Below are 15,198 nucleotides of genomic sequence, written 5' to 3' on the forward strand. Positions count from 1 at the left end.
AGCAGATAAAAAAAATTCCCAAGTTATTAATATTGAGGGTCAGATGCTAATCACAGATGAACCACACACTTTGCTCTTATCACAAAAGTATCTAAAGTGGCAACACACTGGAATACACAAGTGAGCTTGGAATTTCACCTTGAAATACCTGTCCTCACCTTGCCCTGTGGAACCATATGATCCTTTCTCCCCAGTGAAGGGACAAACTTTCGGATGTTTCCATTCAAATTGGTTCAACATCCCTCCTTTCTCAAATTTTGGAAAAAAAGCGTGAGGCTATGCCTAAATCCTTCTTGCTAAGGACAACCAAGCCTATCATCTTCGAAGGGAGCAGTCCCTAACTAACCATTCAGACCTCAGAACACAGCCAGGGTTTCCATCTTTTCCTAGGAGGTCCGTGCTCCACCAAAGCCTAGTAGGTAGCCCGAGTTTTAGCATTCTTGCAGCCAGACCAGAAACACCTTTCTAGACCCATGAGCTTGTCCAGCTTTTATACAACTCAAAGGACCACAGCGCAGAGACACTGAAGCAGAATGAAAACAAGCCAGATGAGGAACCTTAAGTATCATGGCTACATCGGCTTAAAAATTTGACAGGACAAACAAATGCAGGCACAGTGTCACTAATGTGACTAGGCAGCTTTTAGGATCTCAATTACTCTCTCTGTCTGGTGCTACCTCATACTCTGTAGACACACCACTTCACTGCAAGTAACCTGGAATCTGGCAGCCTTGGAGATGCACTGCACAGTGTCAACACATCTCCAGCACTGTCATCCTAAAGTACTCTGGAAACTTACACAAGGACAAAAGCAGCTCAATAACTTCAGCTGGTAATCTGCTTCCAGAGCATGGTGATTACCACTAGCTGCCAAAAGAACAGGACATCTACCTCCCATTGTGGTCCTCAGTCCTCCCCCACACTTTCTCTCACAAGTGAGCTGAAAGTCAAGGTAGCTTGCTTTCCTACAGAGTAGGAAAAAAAAAAAAAAAACAAAACCCAACATTACCAAAAATAGCCAATCAAAAATAAAAGGCAGAAAGATAAGAATGAACATGATATTTACAAGCAACAGCCCAAAACTTTCACTAAATATCTTGCAATGCTCAGATCGTAACCATAACAATATCTAAATATTAGATGGAAAAGGCTGGTGTCAGCTAGCTTCTCTAGAATGTGATCCAAACAACTTTATTCTCACCTCCACGGAAAAGCCAGCAGGATGTAAAACTAACTGTGCTGAATCCAACCACTTTGGCACTCATGAAGGAAACCTCATCGGTCAAACTGGGACAATCTTAAACTTGTCCCATAAAACCACGTTTGCAGGAGGCTGGTGGGGGAGGCCCAGAGGGGGACTTCTCTTTATCAAAGTTTCTTGTAATTAACAGTATAGACAGTCATATTAAACTGACATAAAAAATTCTGTACAAATCAATCTGGAGCTGTACAATTAACTCTGGATCTGCAAGACACACCTGATTACTATTTAAAATGGGCACTAGGAGGTTAAAAATACTGCTCCTTCTCAGAGTTACTTACACCGCCTTAGAATATTAAAATTTTAGAACATCTGGTTTTCCTTTCCACTCCCTATGATATCATGTTTTCCAAGCACATTTGGCAGCTCACTGTAAAGATACAGGCAGACTAAACATACAAGGCAATGTAGAGTCAAGATGAAAAATTCCAAACCCCTGGATGCAGTAAGTGTGTTTCCTATCTCCAAATTTCAGTTACACAAGTGGTATAATAAGGGTTTTCCCCCCCTGGTAACTCATGTATTCTTCAACCTTCTTCTTCCTTGAAGAGATGAGATGATATACCATATATCTGCCCTCTAGAGTTTTGGCTGTGTCTTTGTAAGTAATTTTTCATGTATTATGGGATATTCAGAGTCCCTATACAGCAAGATTCAGTTATAGGAAAAAATAATTATGTTTAACAGGGTCAGATTTTGTATGTACTTTTCTTTATCTCACTCCAGGAGATGAGATTAGCCTTCTATATTTCTCCTGCCAGAAAAAAAAAAAAAAAAAGAAAAAAATCCAATCATGCTACAGCCACTGCCTTTTTATGGCTTGGTTTTGTGCCTCCTAGCCTGGAACTGGGAAATTGGACCAAACCAGTTCCAGGGGACTGTGTTTCCCATGAATTTACACAGATTGTAAACAATACAGAAGAGTGGCTGTTATAAAAACTAAGACCTCACATTTGACTGATTTCTCCCATTTATTTTAACATATCTTGATGCAACTTTTGCAAATTTTTCCCTTTACCTATTTTATTATTTTTACTGGGTCATATTCAAAACACAGATTAGTCAGTATTAACATACCTTTAAGCTTAGCACACACTCACATTTTACTAATGCACAAGAAGGTAGCTGACTCTTATTCTCACCAGTGAGGGAGCAGCAAACCAAGAAATCCAACGTCAGTTTCTTGCTCTAAATCTTAATCTCTCCATTTTGTAAAAAGACAGTTTGGAAATGCAAAGAGATACCTTGGGAATCCTAACATGACAGACTCTTTGGCTTATTATTTCACATTTAAAAGCAATTTATAGCATAGTAATTATTAAAGTGTACAAAGGAGGAAAAGTATGTATTAAAAAAAACTACTGACAAAATAATAGTCCCAGTGGTTATGCCCTGATTAAAACTTAATGACTAATCAATAAAACTATAATTATAACTTTCACCCTGATGCAATTTGGAATAGTTTATATATTTCTATTGATCGGCTAAGACTTTATATAAAACAAATGTGAGAAGATCTTGCTTTGTGCTATTTTTATTACAGGTTTGTTGTAGCAAATCTCTAAATCCCCATCTCAATTATTTTACAGCTTAGTTTTCCCATCACACCAAGATGAGAAGAAAAGCTAGCAAAAAGCAGAATCTTATTAGCTGAAAAATGGCTGTTACAACATCACAGTTTCTACACCATAAAGTCAGATTGCCATTTCAATGGCTATCACTATATTTTTCTCTGGTCTTAGAGTAGCAAAAGCCAAGCACATGAGACAGCCCTGAGCAATTCATGTAAGTATACTGCATCTCCATTTGTCAGCCTGAAAATGACAGCGGTAAGTGCCTGAGTTGTAAGGGTCACAAGTTGACAGACCACCCTGGAAAAACAGGCAACAGGTTCTGTAATCATGCAAGGAGACATCTGTAGCCAACCGTTCTTTGGCTGATGATGATTAAATTGCCCAGTTATAGTTTTCTCACAGAATCCTCACAGGCAGAGGAAGTATACTATAAATAACCCACTCGTGAAAGACGACATCTTTTTTTTCAGTGGATTTTATCACAGAACACTGGCACCTCTTCATTAGTCAAATTGTCATTTTGCTTGATTCTGAAACAGCACTTGAGAAGCTTGAAACACCTCTTGGATCTGCTATTCCATGAGCTATCAGGCAAACAACGAATTTAAGGGTTAAGCATTGCCATAGTGGTAAGAACCTCTTGCTGATTTCTTACAGCCTTTCGAGAATTTCCATGGAAATAACTTCTGTGCATTGCCTTAAGTTAGAAGTCATAACCTGACAGCACAGGTTCTAATCAAGATCAAAAAGAACCCACCTGAGGCAGCAACACAAACATATCCCACCCAGCCCTAAATCTATCACCTTCTATCTCCTCCTGCCTATAACCACTACCAGAGTGGTTAGTAGGTACTGCATTCACCTATCTTCATGTGCTTGGTACATTAAATGAAGTTACCTGGCTAAGTCCCATCCAATCTAATCAGTATCATTTCCACAGAAGAATTAAAAATTACTTGGGAATCAAAGCTGAACCCACAGAGAACAGGGAGAGCTGAACTCCTTCCCATGGGAAGGAGCTAGGCTATGCTGCTATAATAGCAAGGCACCTGGTGCTAAGCTAAAATGGCATAGATCCCTCTGCACTCCTGGTAGCTTGGGACCAACCTACCAGCAAGCTAAGCCACCACACAGAGTATAAATACACAGCTACCTGTAACGGAGAGAAAGAATCCAGTGTCACAAGAGATTAAAAAACTTAGTTAATACAAGCAGAATATGGAACCACAGACACAATAAATTTTTCTGCCCCACATCATGGGCTAAGTTTAAGTTCCGAAAGTACCAGAAAAGCTAATTTCATACAGGCCATTTCCCTCCCCCAAACTTGTGGAGACACAGCAGTTCACACCCCATTTCATCCCTGCACTGCCAGGAAACTCCCAGTGTGACAAAAGCAGGAGAAAGGAGGTGGACAGCGCTGGCAGGAACAGCAACGGACTGTTCACAGCTGAACACCCAGCCCCGAACACTGCCAAGGCACTGTGCCAACTCTGCAGTTAAAAACAAGAGGAGTATCTGGGGAAAGAAGGATTTTGCTGAACCTGGAATATATTTCATTCAGCTAACCCAAAGCAACCTCACTCTTTTTGTTTGCAAATAACTTCAGAAATAGTTTTTAAAAACACAATATTGAAGCTTCTAGGAAAAAGCGTCTTCACTATTTACCTATAGACAAGTCTGTGTCTGGATCAGACAGGAATGGTCATCATTTGATCACATTAAGTAGTGTTCTCTTTCAACACTTGCTACAGTCTATTTGGACAGAATGTTCCAGTTAGGGGGTGTCACATACTAACTTTTGCCAGAACTAAACTTTCAACTCTGTGGATCTACAGGTTGTCCAGTCATCCTGGCATTGCATGTTGGCAATTAAATTAATTTTATGATCTTAAACTGGAATATAAAGTCACTTTCAAATACAGCCTTGACATTTCCTTAGGACTGAAAACTTCTAAGGAGACGTCAATGTAAGCTGGAAAACAGCCTTAATATACCAGATTGGAAAGTCAGGAGGGCAAGAGGTGTTTTGTTACTTAAATTCAACAGGTTAATGTTATTTCATTTGTAACTTACAATATAAAACAAACAAACAAAAAAAACCACCAACACCCAGCCACACACACAATTGATTTCTGCAGAGACCATGCTGTTAACAAGGCAAGGGCAACCTAGGCATCCAAACAAGAGAGGCTTCTCTTGTGACCTTCCTTCATGATCATCTAAAGTGTTCAATAGAATTTGGTCCCAATAATTCTGGTTATTGTATAAACCTAGGCAAAACAAGCCATAACTTGCAGCTCCAGAACCTGCTATAAACAAGGTAATGGATTTAAATTATAAGAAACACAGCAACTTTTTGGAAAAGTGTGAGGAAAGAGTTTTCAAAAAGCTCGTATATAGAAACTATTTTCGTTATTCACATGTATCTTTATCCTGCAATAACCCAACCAATACACTAAACTAAGGGCTACAGCTATGTCAAAAGCTGTCACTAAAATATACAGATGTCCATCCCAAAGGAAAAAGCTTCATTAGATTACTCATGACACTTTCCACTGAGACAGGCTGCATCAGGAAAGCATTACACATCATTTGGTAATTGAAGTCACACAGCCACCAGTTGCCCTATCAGGTCACATCACTTTGTACATCCACTAGGCAAGTCTGTTTACAAATACAATAAAATATTTTGGTAAATAGTGCTGGCTGAATGTGAATGCATGGAAGAAAGGAAAGGGAGATAATTATTAATTAGTTAATACTGGTTCTTAAACATCAAGGTGCATGGGTTTCAGATGATGGCATCTACCTACTTTATATCTAACTTCACTGTCTTACAGCTATTTTTAAAATAAAAATCCTTTCCATGAGTACCCCACATGAAGCTGAAAGGCTGTAAAAGCCTTTCTTGAATGTTAACACTGATGCACAACCACTACAATGTGAAGGTGTATTCACGTTTTGGAACAATCCATACTTCCACTATCTACTGAGTTAGCAAGATCAGCCAATAGGCCTACTAAGAATTGTTACTCATTTATTCACTCGGAAACAATCCTTACAAGTGCCAACACGTCATTAAAAAATATGTAACGTTTTTGTAGGAACTGTCACAAGTACAAAGATGGTCAACACTCAAAAAAGTAAGATATGACACCAAATCTGAGTTTTCATAATTGAATGGTTTCCTCTCCTCCCACAGACACACAATATATGAACTTCTTTCTTACCACTTCCCCAAGGGAGGCAGCCACCATATGTGTTGCTGGAGTCAAGTAAGATGTAGAGCCATGGTGCAGCATGGATTTCACATTCTCATAGGTGATAAAAAATGCAGCAGCTGAAATTCAAGAATACATGCAGTCATTTAAATGTTCCTCCATCACAGAACTAGCACAAGAATACTTAAAGGTGGACTTTGTCACCTATTATTCTGCACCTGTAGTTGAAAACAGGCTATGTTTGCACCAAAACACTACAAACAGCATCAACACAATCTGGGGGATAATTCCTTCAGAAGTTCAAGCTCCTCGCTATCACCGGCAAGCCTCCCATTAATATCAAAGGTGTCAGGACTTAAGGCCATATTTAGTATTGAGATAAGGAAAGTTGCGTTAATTAGTCATGAATGTCCAGTAGGTTTTGAAAAAATGGTGTCTTCCATATTCATAGATAGGAAGGGTAGAGAGGAGGTCATTTGGCTGAATTGGATGCACGGCCTTTATTTTTTGGGAAAAAAAAAAAAATCAGTTGATTAACTGAAAAGAAGAAAGGAAAAAAAAACCCCACAATCCAAAAATCATGAAGGTACTTGATATGAGTCTGCTACCCTGCAACATGCAAAACTGTTTCAGGAGCAGTTATTAATAACGTCTTCCTAGCTATCGTCAGTTTAATATTTTGCACTTTAGCTCCATAAAAAAATTCTTCCAAGCTTCTGAAGGACTCATAAAAGTCCTGTCCAGTGAACAAGAAACATACAAAACTACACTGAGCATAGCAACATGAGCTGCGTTTACTCACTGCAACAGTCAGCTACAAAGGCACTTGCACCTTAAGGGTTACTCCTTCTCCTAAAGATAATTTCAGTTCTCAGTCATACGTTGGAAAGATAAAACCACAGTTCAGATTTTGAAGATGTAAATCCTGAAAAAACTGACATGTCTTGCGGGGGAACAGATTTTAATTGTAAAGAAGGGCTATGTGAATTGCCTTCTGCTAATCAAAAGATGTTTATCACCTCAAGAGGAGATAACAGAGCAGACAAGATAAAGAACTGAATTTTTTTATATCATCTTATGAAGGACATCAAACACCTGAAGGTGTCAGTGGATTTGTCAGCAAAGTTCTCCTAACATTTACTACTGACAGCGCAGCTTGCTGCTTTTTTATCCCTCCCTACAAAGACAAAATGGACAAAGGCATTAGGAATTTTAGATGCCTTTTCCCTGCAGGGACTACAAGCATTTACTTTTTTAACACTTCAGTTTCAAAAGTATTCCTGAAGTCTTCTCATTTTAAGTGTTGTAATTGTTTCCAGGGAGAAAAAGACAGTCATAGCATCCCCAGTGCAATTAGCTCAAAGACCTCCAGTGCTCCAAGCACTTTGAATTTTGAATAATTTCCAGTGCCGTGAAAGAGTGGGTCATGACAAAAGCGTCCAGGGCAAGCAAGGCCCAAGCCCTCTTTGGCACCTGGAAATGCTTTAGGGTGCCCCTATAAGTAAGGACAGGCTCATAAGACATATCCAGGAATGCTTCCAGGGAGTAAGGGTTGCTTTTCAGAGTAAACATGCAGCAGCCATTCCAGCCTTGCTCAAAGAGTTTGTTCAATACTGTACAACTCTAGAAACTGCTCTTCACAGCTGGACATGGACTCACAGAATCCAAACAACCACCTGCAGGAGAGGAAGCCATGGACACAAATGTCCTACACTACGTAAGTTTCTACTTAAAGACAGTAAAGCATAATCCAAAGAAAATTTACCATTTGGAAAGGATCCTATAGCAGTGGAAGGAACACCAGCATAGATGCCACGAAAACCACCAGCCTTCCTAAATCCTTGAGGACTCTGCAGTCTTGTTTTTACAGTATCCAGGGGAAAAAGGATCAAGTCAACACAGACACCAGCAACTCCACCAGCCTTCAAGACAAAACCATGGAGTAAAGTGCATTAATATTCATGGGGGTGAAGCTGTGGTGCTTATGTGAGTAACTGAGGCATGCCTAAACCAAAGCACTACTGACCGTATGCTTTCTGAAGTCAAATCATAAACTGATAGCCTTATACAGACCTCAATAACTTCTATAGCTATAACAAGGCATCTTCAACAAAAGAGAGAAAGTAACAGATATTACAACTGTTAAACCATTTTTAAGGTATTTTCAATACAATCTTCACTATTTTGTATAGTACAAGCAAAGCAATGCAATGTTTACCCACTACACGTAAAAGCAAGACAGTGAACACCACTTATCAAGATGACACAGTACAGAACTACCAACACCTCTAGGAAGTTGCGTGATAAGATCAGGGAAAGACAGAAGCAATTTCACTTCCCCAGTAGGCATCTCTAGAAAGCACATTCACATTTTTCTAGCAAACTTCTTCATTTAATGTGCCATCCCCCGCGCCCCCCCATTTCCTTTGTTGAACAAAGCCTGAAGTAAAACTGCTTTATTTTCCTCTGCTCGCAAAAGCCTATAGGAAAAAAAAAAAAATCATATAAATAAAAATGTTTTCAAAGTCATAAGGAAAAGGGGAAGGTTTTTATCCAAAGCAATTCTTAAAAGCAAACCCTAAAAGAAATAGTTTCAACTACAGCTAAATCTTTTTCCATTGTCTATGTTTCTAGATGACTTTTTTTAAGTTTTCATATCAATAGTTAGCATTCATCCATTGTGAGACATTATTTAGATGCACTATTATTCAGAACAGAAAACATAGTTTGAAGTCTACCTCATATAGAGCAGCGCACAAGAAAGAGCAGCACAGATTCTTAACTCCGAAAATAAATTACATGTGTATTACTCTGACTTTTTTTTTTCAGGGCCAAGAGAGGATTCAAAGAGGCGTTCGCTATCTACTACTAAAGCTTTAATCAATAAGTTAATTACTCTTTTAATCTAGTCAGCTATTTTGCATGCATTGATTTTTCGTCACTCTTTTTCATCAAAATCCTTATCTGCTCAAAATAACATTGATCAAATTTAATCTAGCCATCTGTTAAAACATGAATTAAAAGTTACTAATTGCTTCTTTAGTTTTCAAAGTTCTGTACCTTAAATGTCATTTAAATTCATGAAGCAGCTAATAGAGCCCCTACCAGAGGGCGACAATACCTGTGCACTTACGCCACCTGCAGAAAACAGTAATGATTTTTAGGTAATAAGACAACTAAAACGCACCTTCTCCCCCACCTTGCAGTAACAGTAGCACTACCAGAAGCCGAACAGCTGAAAAAGCTTTACTGGGAGTGGGACATACCCGCTAAACTTCGCTCCATCAAACAAACCCAGGACCTAATTCGCATGCATTGAACCATGACGTGGCAGCCGGCTGCCCCTGCAGTGTTTGGGGCAGGGAGAGAAACTCTCCCCGCAGCAGGCCCAGGCCCGCAGCCCTCCCCACGCCAGCCCAGGGGAACCACGGCCGTGATTTTTCCACACAGAACCGAGAGCGAGTGCTGGATGTTTCCAAGGAGGCTCCTAGCTATGAAGACCGGGGGCTTCACCCCCTTGTCCGCGACCCTGCTGAGCGCACACACCGACAAGCAGCTCTCAGGGCGGGCAAACCAGCGGGAAGCACACGCTCCGCAGCCCCTCCACGGCCCCGCAGCCGAGGCCGTCTCGTCGCCTTGACAACGGGCAGGCCCGGGGCCCGCTCACTCACCGCCAAGGCCGCCCAGGACTCCCGCGGCTCCATGCAGGGGTGACCAGACGGGGTGGCGAGACGGCGCAGCACACACCGGCTCCCCCCACCACCACCACCACCACGGCGGGACGGGACGGGACTAGACCCCCCGCTCTAACCGTGCCCCGGGCGCGCACACGGGCGCAGCCATGTTGCCGCCCCTGACCCGCGGTCAGGCGGGAGCGCGTCGCCACTGCGCCTGTGCGAGGGCGCCGCGCATGCGCACGGCGGGCGGCGACGCCGCTGCCCTCAGCCTCGCCCTGCCCTCAGTCCGCAGGGCGGGAAAAGGCCGGAGCCTCGCCCTGGGGCGTCAGCGCTCTGAGGGCGAGAGCACCCGTCAGCTCTGGCGAGGCGTTAATTAGTTATTAGGTGATGGTGATTTGCTGTGCGCTAGCAGCCGCGCTGCTCCAGAAAGGGAGGGGAAGAGGCGCTTCCTGCTGCCCCTGGTCCTGAGGTGAAGCTGGGCCCAGTTGGCCCTGAGGTGCTGGTGGGTGCTCCTGTGGCCAGCGTGGTTCCTTCCACCTGCCGCTGGGGTCTGCTTGGAGAGCAATCATACGTCCACTGGGGGGAAAAAAAAAAAAGGCATTTTGCGGGGAAAACATTTCTGAAGTCGCTAGGGGTTTTTCGTCTATTCCTGCTTGCAGCACAAACACCCGATGTGTGGTCCTACTGTCACCATCCTGCGCTTTCTGTGGGCTGTTCCTGCAAACAGATTGGAGCAATGCGGAGGGAAATTAATAAAGCCTCCTGGCCAGGGTCTTCTCTCCTGCCTGTTCCCAGGAGGTGTGTTGGCTCTCCCCAGAAAGGAAAATGCCATTTTTCACTCCCACCCCGACAGAAACACTGTTGTGTTTTGCATTTGTGTCTCACTGAGGCCTTTACCCCTCTCTGCAAAGGGCATTCAAATCAGCAACGGTTTCAAAAGTTGCAAAGCAGATTTTGGCACAGAGTCATCACATACTCCTCACCCAGCAGGAAACCACGCTTGAAATAATGGGAAATAGGGTTCTAGGGGAGGGAGAAGGCATAAATGTTGGAGAGCAGTATAGTGCATGCAGAACCAGAAAATCAGCAGGCTTCAACTCAAGATTTCCTTGGCTGCAAGCACATCACTTGGGGTGACGTTTGGATGTAGCAGCCGAGGATGTGACACTGCCTCACATTCTCAGCATCAGTAACCGCCTTCAGGCAGCTCGGCTGCTTTTCATCAAACTGCTAAGGGTGTTTGCAGGTGGGAAGCACCATGCTGTCCTGTCCTGTCCCATCTGCCCGCAGGAGCATAGTGATTGACATCAAAGTGCGGTTGCCACCTCCAGCGAATTCATTACAACGCTGCAACACTGTGAATTTTTTCTGAACTGCCTCAGTCCCCAGAGACAGGCGATGTTAGAGTAGTCTTCATTTCATTTAGTCTTCATTTTCATTTGAGTGAAAAGCTCAAAGCTCTGCAGGCAAAAATAGAAAGAACCTGAATGTATTGTATTTCTCAACCTCCTTTCATTTTTAAGACACCTCCTTGGTTTTCTGGTCCTAACTTATGATTTTTATACTAATCTGGTGGGTTATCAGTACTTTGTTATAGTTTAGGCTTTGTTGTGTTTCTCAAGGATCACTTCTTGGTTTCATATCAGGATATGATCAAACAAGTGGACTTCTTTGACATTACTAGCCCATCTGTCCCCAGGATGGCTGTCTGACCACCTTTCCTCCGAAGCCCGGGATGTGCCTGAAGCCTAAGGCAGGCCAATTTGCTATCCTAGGAATTAATTCCTGATTCACTTTTGATTCTGATTCCTGGAAGAAGCAGGAGCCACAGTTACATATTTCAGCTGTAATATAGCAAAGACTGGACTGTGAGCAGTTATTATAGTAACACCCAGCAGAGTACCTGGCATTCTGAAAGAACCCTGCTATTTAGACAGAAATAAAAATGATCTGAAATCTACCATTTCCAGCTGGTGTTCTGGTAAGTGGCTAAATAAACACAAAAGCTGAAAGTTCCTCAGTTTCCAAGTCCACGTCTGTCATTAAATTAGGTACTTTGGAGAGATATTGAGGGAAAAGTCAGACATCTGCATTAAATGAAGCATGCTTTTAGAGTTACTGCTATCCCCATACAACTCACTGATGGCAGCACTTAAAATGAGACCTTATTCCCCACGTGTGCCCAGGAGGTCTCTTGATGTAAAGGTTCTTGGGGTCACAGCAAGCATTTTTCACATTGTTCAGCGCAAAGCTTTCAGACACACTCTGTGGCAGTGACTCTTTTATTTATCACCTTCTGTCAGAAGAACTGCTGCTGCATCAGAGAGGTCACAACCTCCTATTCTTCCAAGCCACTGTCCTGTCTTAAATGAACAAGTTCTGCTTAATGCCGCAGGCCAAACATTAATCTTTGTGCTAAGTCCTTCAATGGACTCCCCCTGAGCTTGCAGAATAAGTTGAGTGAAGAAAGAGATCCATTTTCTCTTGTCCTTTCTTCCTTGCAGGAAAACACCACAGGTGCTCCCCAGCATCTCTACTGCAAGTGAAGAAGATGGGCTGAGCAGAAAAACCTAACACAGGCAAAAAAAGTGTCTGGCTGCACCTAAATGATGGATGTTCGTGGTGCCATACCTTCTCTCAACCTTGGTTTTAGCTCATTCATGGTCCTGTACCTTCTCCCAAGCCTGCTTTCAGCTGTGGCTGAAGCTCAGGGGCTAGAGGGCAAGCTGGGGAGGCTGAGGAATAGCCACATGGTGCTTTTCCCAGGCACTGCGAGTGCAATACCCTGTAGCAGAGGAGAGGATAGAGAGCTGTGTCCGTGCTGCTGCCAGTGCTGACTCTGCCAGCACTGAAGCAGTTTGGTGGCCACTGGGTTTTTGCTCAGCCCCTCCTTTCATCTCCTTTTTCCTTCCCTGCTCCTCTCTTTGCCCTTCCCTGCCCGTGGCTGCAGGCTGGTAAGAGTGCTTTTAAAAATGACCATTATGCCTACAGCACCTCACCTGCTTCCTTCAGCCTTTGCAGCACATAAAAGCCTTGGCAAGAGATGAAAAGGTTTTTAATTACAGTCTGATAAAGAACATATTGCATCTATGGATGCACCGAGTGGGATATGAGCTGCCAACAGCATAGTAATCCTCTAGCTTATACTCAGCAAAAAAGAGAGATCATAGGGAACGAATATCGGCCACTGATGGGTCCTCTTTGTCAGAGCTACTTAAGCACCATTTTGAATCAATTTCACATCATTAGTCCTTCCACTGGTACAACAATGCGCATGTACAAAAATGCCTGTATGTGTATATTTGTGCATATGTATGCATGTCTCTATGGTTTTTTGTGTGTATTTCCTCACCCAGTCTCTAGCTGCCGTAGGACGTCTGACACCAGCAGCAGAAGATATATTGATCTGGTCATAACATATTAAGGCTGCTGAAGAGCAGATGTTAAAAGCAGACTTCTTGGCATATATCAGCCCCTGGCGGTATCAGTTGCACACATGTTCCAGTTTATTTATTAAAGCAATTGCTCTCCTCGTTCTGTTTATTATCTTTCTCCTGGGCAATTCAGGCACGTCAGAGCCAACCCCTTCCAGTCAGTCAGCCCTTTTTGGATTGTCATTTTTGGTTCAGCTCGGACAACACCCTGCAACTCTTCCTTCCTGAGAAACTGGGCTTGTCCCACTGTTCTTAAAAGCAGATGGAAATTTATCAGCTGCAAAAATTTATCCTGGCAAAAATATAGTGAAAATAAAGACTCAGGAATCCCTTTAATTTGATACGAAGCAGGTACATAATGGGGCCAGGGAGGCCATCTGAAGGGGGAATTTCAATGATACGGCCACGTATGGCACCCAAGAGGCTGGGATGCACCACAGGAACACATCATAGCAGAGAGAGCCTGTTAATTGAAAAACTAGGAACAAAACATAACCCTTTGGCCATGAAAATCTTGTTTGTCCCATTTTATTACAAACCACCACAGAACTGTGAAACTAGTGCGGAGCACAGGACCTTCCCTGAGATCACGTCAATATGTAGGAGAGCGGCCTGGCTCCATACACCGGAAAGGTGTGACGCTGGTCCTTCTCCAGGAGACAGCGTTGTCACCAGCCTCCTTTAACACCTGAGGTGCACACACACCAAGGCGAGGGTTCCTGCCATACTCTTGCAGAAGCACAGGCTTATATTCTGCAGTTTATTTCTGCCAGGGATAGGGCAGCAATGCTCTTGGCCACAGCTTCAGCATAGTAAAATCCGAGAGGCCTCCTGACACCAAACGGGCAGGGACTCTTGCACAAGAAAGCAGAGTCCCATGCCCAGTACTTAGCCCCTGGACTGGTACTTACCCCCAGGAGCCACCCCGTTGCCTGGTGCCCCATAGCCCCTCTGCATGCTCAGTAGCTGTGCTGTAGACCTATACCCACTTCTCTGGCTGTTGCACATGCTTCTGGAGCTGCCTCCCTCAGAAAAATGAAAATTAATTAAATATTATCCTCATATTTAGCCAGCAGTGGACAGCTGGACCTGGACAGGCAGCAGTTTTTCCAGCCTCTCCTCATCTTGTCAGTCTCCCTTTTTGCTGCCTTAACCCTCCTGCAAACTACAGGGAAAGCTGGTTTAATGTGGATTTTAGATCATTTTTTTGCCACTCAGACACCATAAGCCCCCCCTCACGCTTACAGTAGCGTTCCCTGTTCTTAAGAAATCTGGCAGTTTTTAGAAATTTTGCTGAAATACTAATTGCAGTAAATTTTTATGGAAACAGATGGAGGAACCAGACAGCCAGAAATTTAATAACTCCTTAGAGTACTTAGCAGCAGAAACACTAGTCCCCAAATTCATTAAGAAAAAAAGTGATTAATGAAGATATAGATTTTGCATAATGATAGAAAGCCTTAAACTGTACAACTTTCTGATGATCCTCATTTATTCTGCCTTATTGGCTGCCTGGACAATTGAAGATGAATGGTCTGGGAAAGACAGAAAACATGCATTTTAACTACTGGGTAAAGTAAGTGAAATAACGATCCAGTGGCAACATAGTGACCTTTTCCATTTGAACACGTCTTCCAGAGACTCTCTGCAGTTAGTCTTACAGCACAGCTGAGTTAATCTAATATTTCCATCTAGCACATAAGAGAAATGGAGGAAAATCTTAATTATGCCTGCATTTGTGGTTATAGTCCAAACCCCTGACACTGGAATCACTCACATCTGTTCTCAGCTCATTTTGTGGGCTGATGCAATGACTTAGTTGACTCACGAAGCAGTTAAGAAAAAGTTTGCAACAGAGTGGCCCTAAGCTGCCCAGACAGTTGTGCATTTCCAAGTGGTCCCAGAGGAGCACCCCTGACATTCCCGCAGAGCGGCTGGAACCAGGACACTGGGTTCCTTCAGCCACCAAATTGCTTGAGTCATTCTGGTGATTTAGTGCCTTCCTCTGTTTAAAAAAGAGGATTAACA

At 42.9% G+C, this 15,198-nt stretch overlaps 1 protein-coding gene across 3 annotated transcripts in view; it reads right to left on the reverse strand.

Annotated features, from left to right (window-relative positions):
• The window catches only part of SLC25A26 (solute carrier family 25 member 26), a 91,738-nt gene extending 81,809 nt beyond the window's left edge, over window positions 1-9,929 (reverse strand). For all 3 annotated transcript variants that reach the window (XM_075052974.1, XM_075052973.1, XM_075052975.1), the window contains exons 1-3: window positions 9,731-9,929; window positions 7,825-7,981; window positions 6,069-6,178 (exon numbers count right to left, since the gene is read on the reverse strand). In XM_075052974.1, coding sequence (XP_074909075.1) covers window positions 6,069-6,178; window positions 7,825-7,981; window positions 9,731-9,763 — 300 coding nt within the window. In that variant the 5' untranslated portion in view covers window positions 9,764-9,929. The remainder of the gene's footprint in view (window positions 1-6,068; window positions 6,179-7,824; window positions 7,982-9,730) is intronic.
• Between the last annotated feature and the right edge of the window lie 5,269 nt (window positions 9,930-15,198).

The sequence above is a fragment of the Buteo buteo genome, chromosome 21 (genome assembly GCF_964188355.1).
Source record: "Buteo buteo chromosome 21, bButBut1.hap1.1, whole genome shotgun sequence".
NCBI classification, from domain to species: Eukaryota; Metazoa; Chordata; class Aves; order Accipitriformes; family Accipitridae; genus Buteo; species Buteo buteo.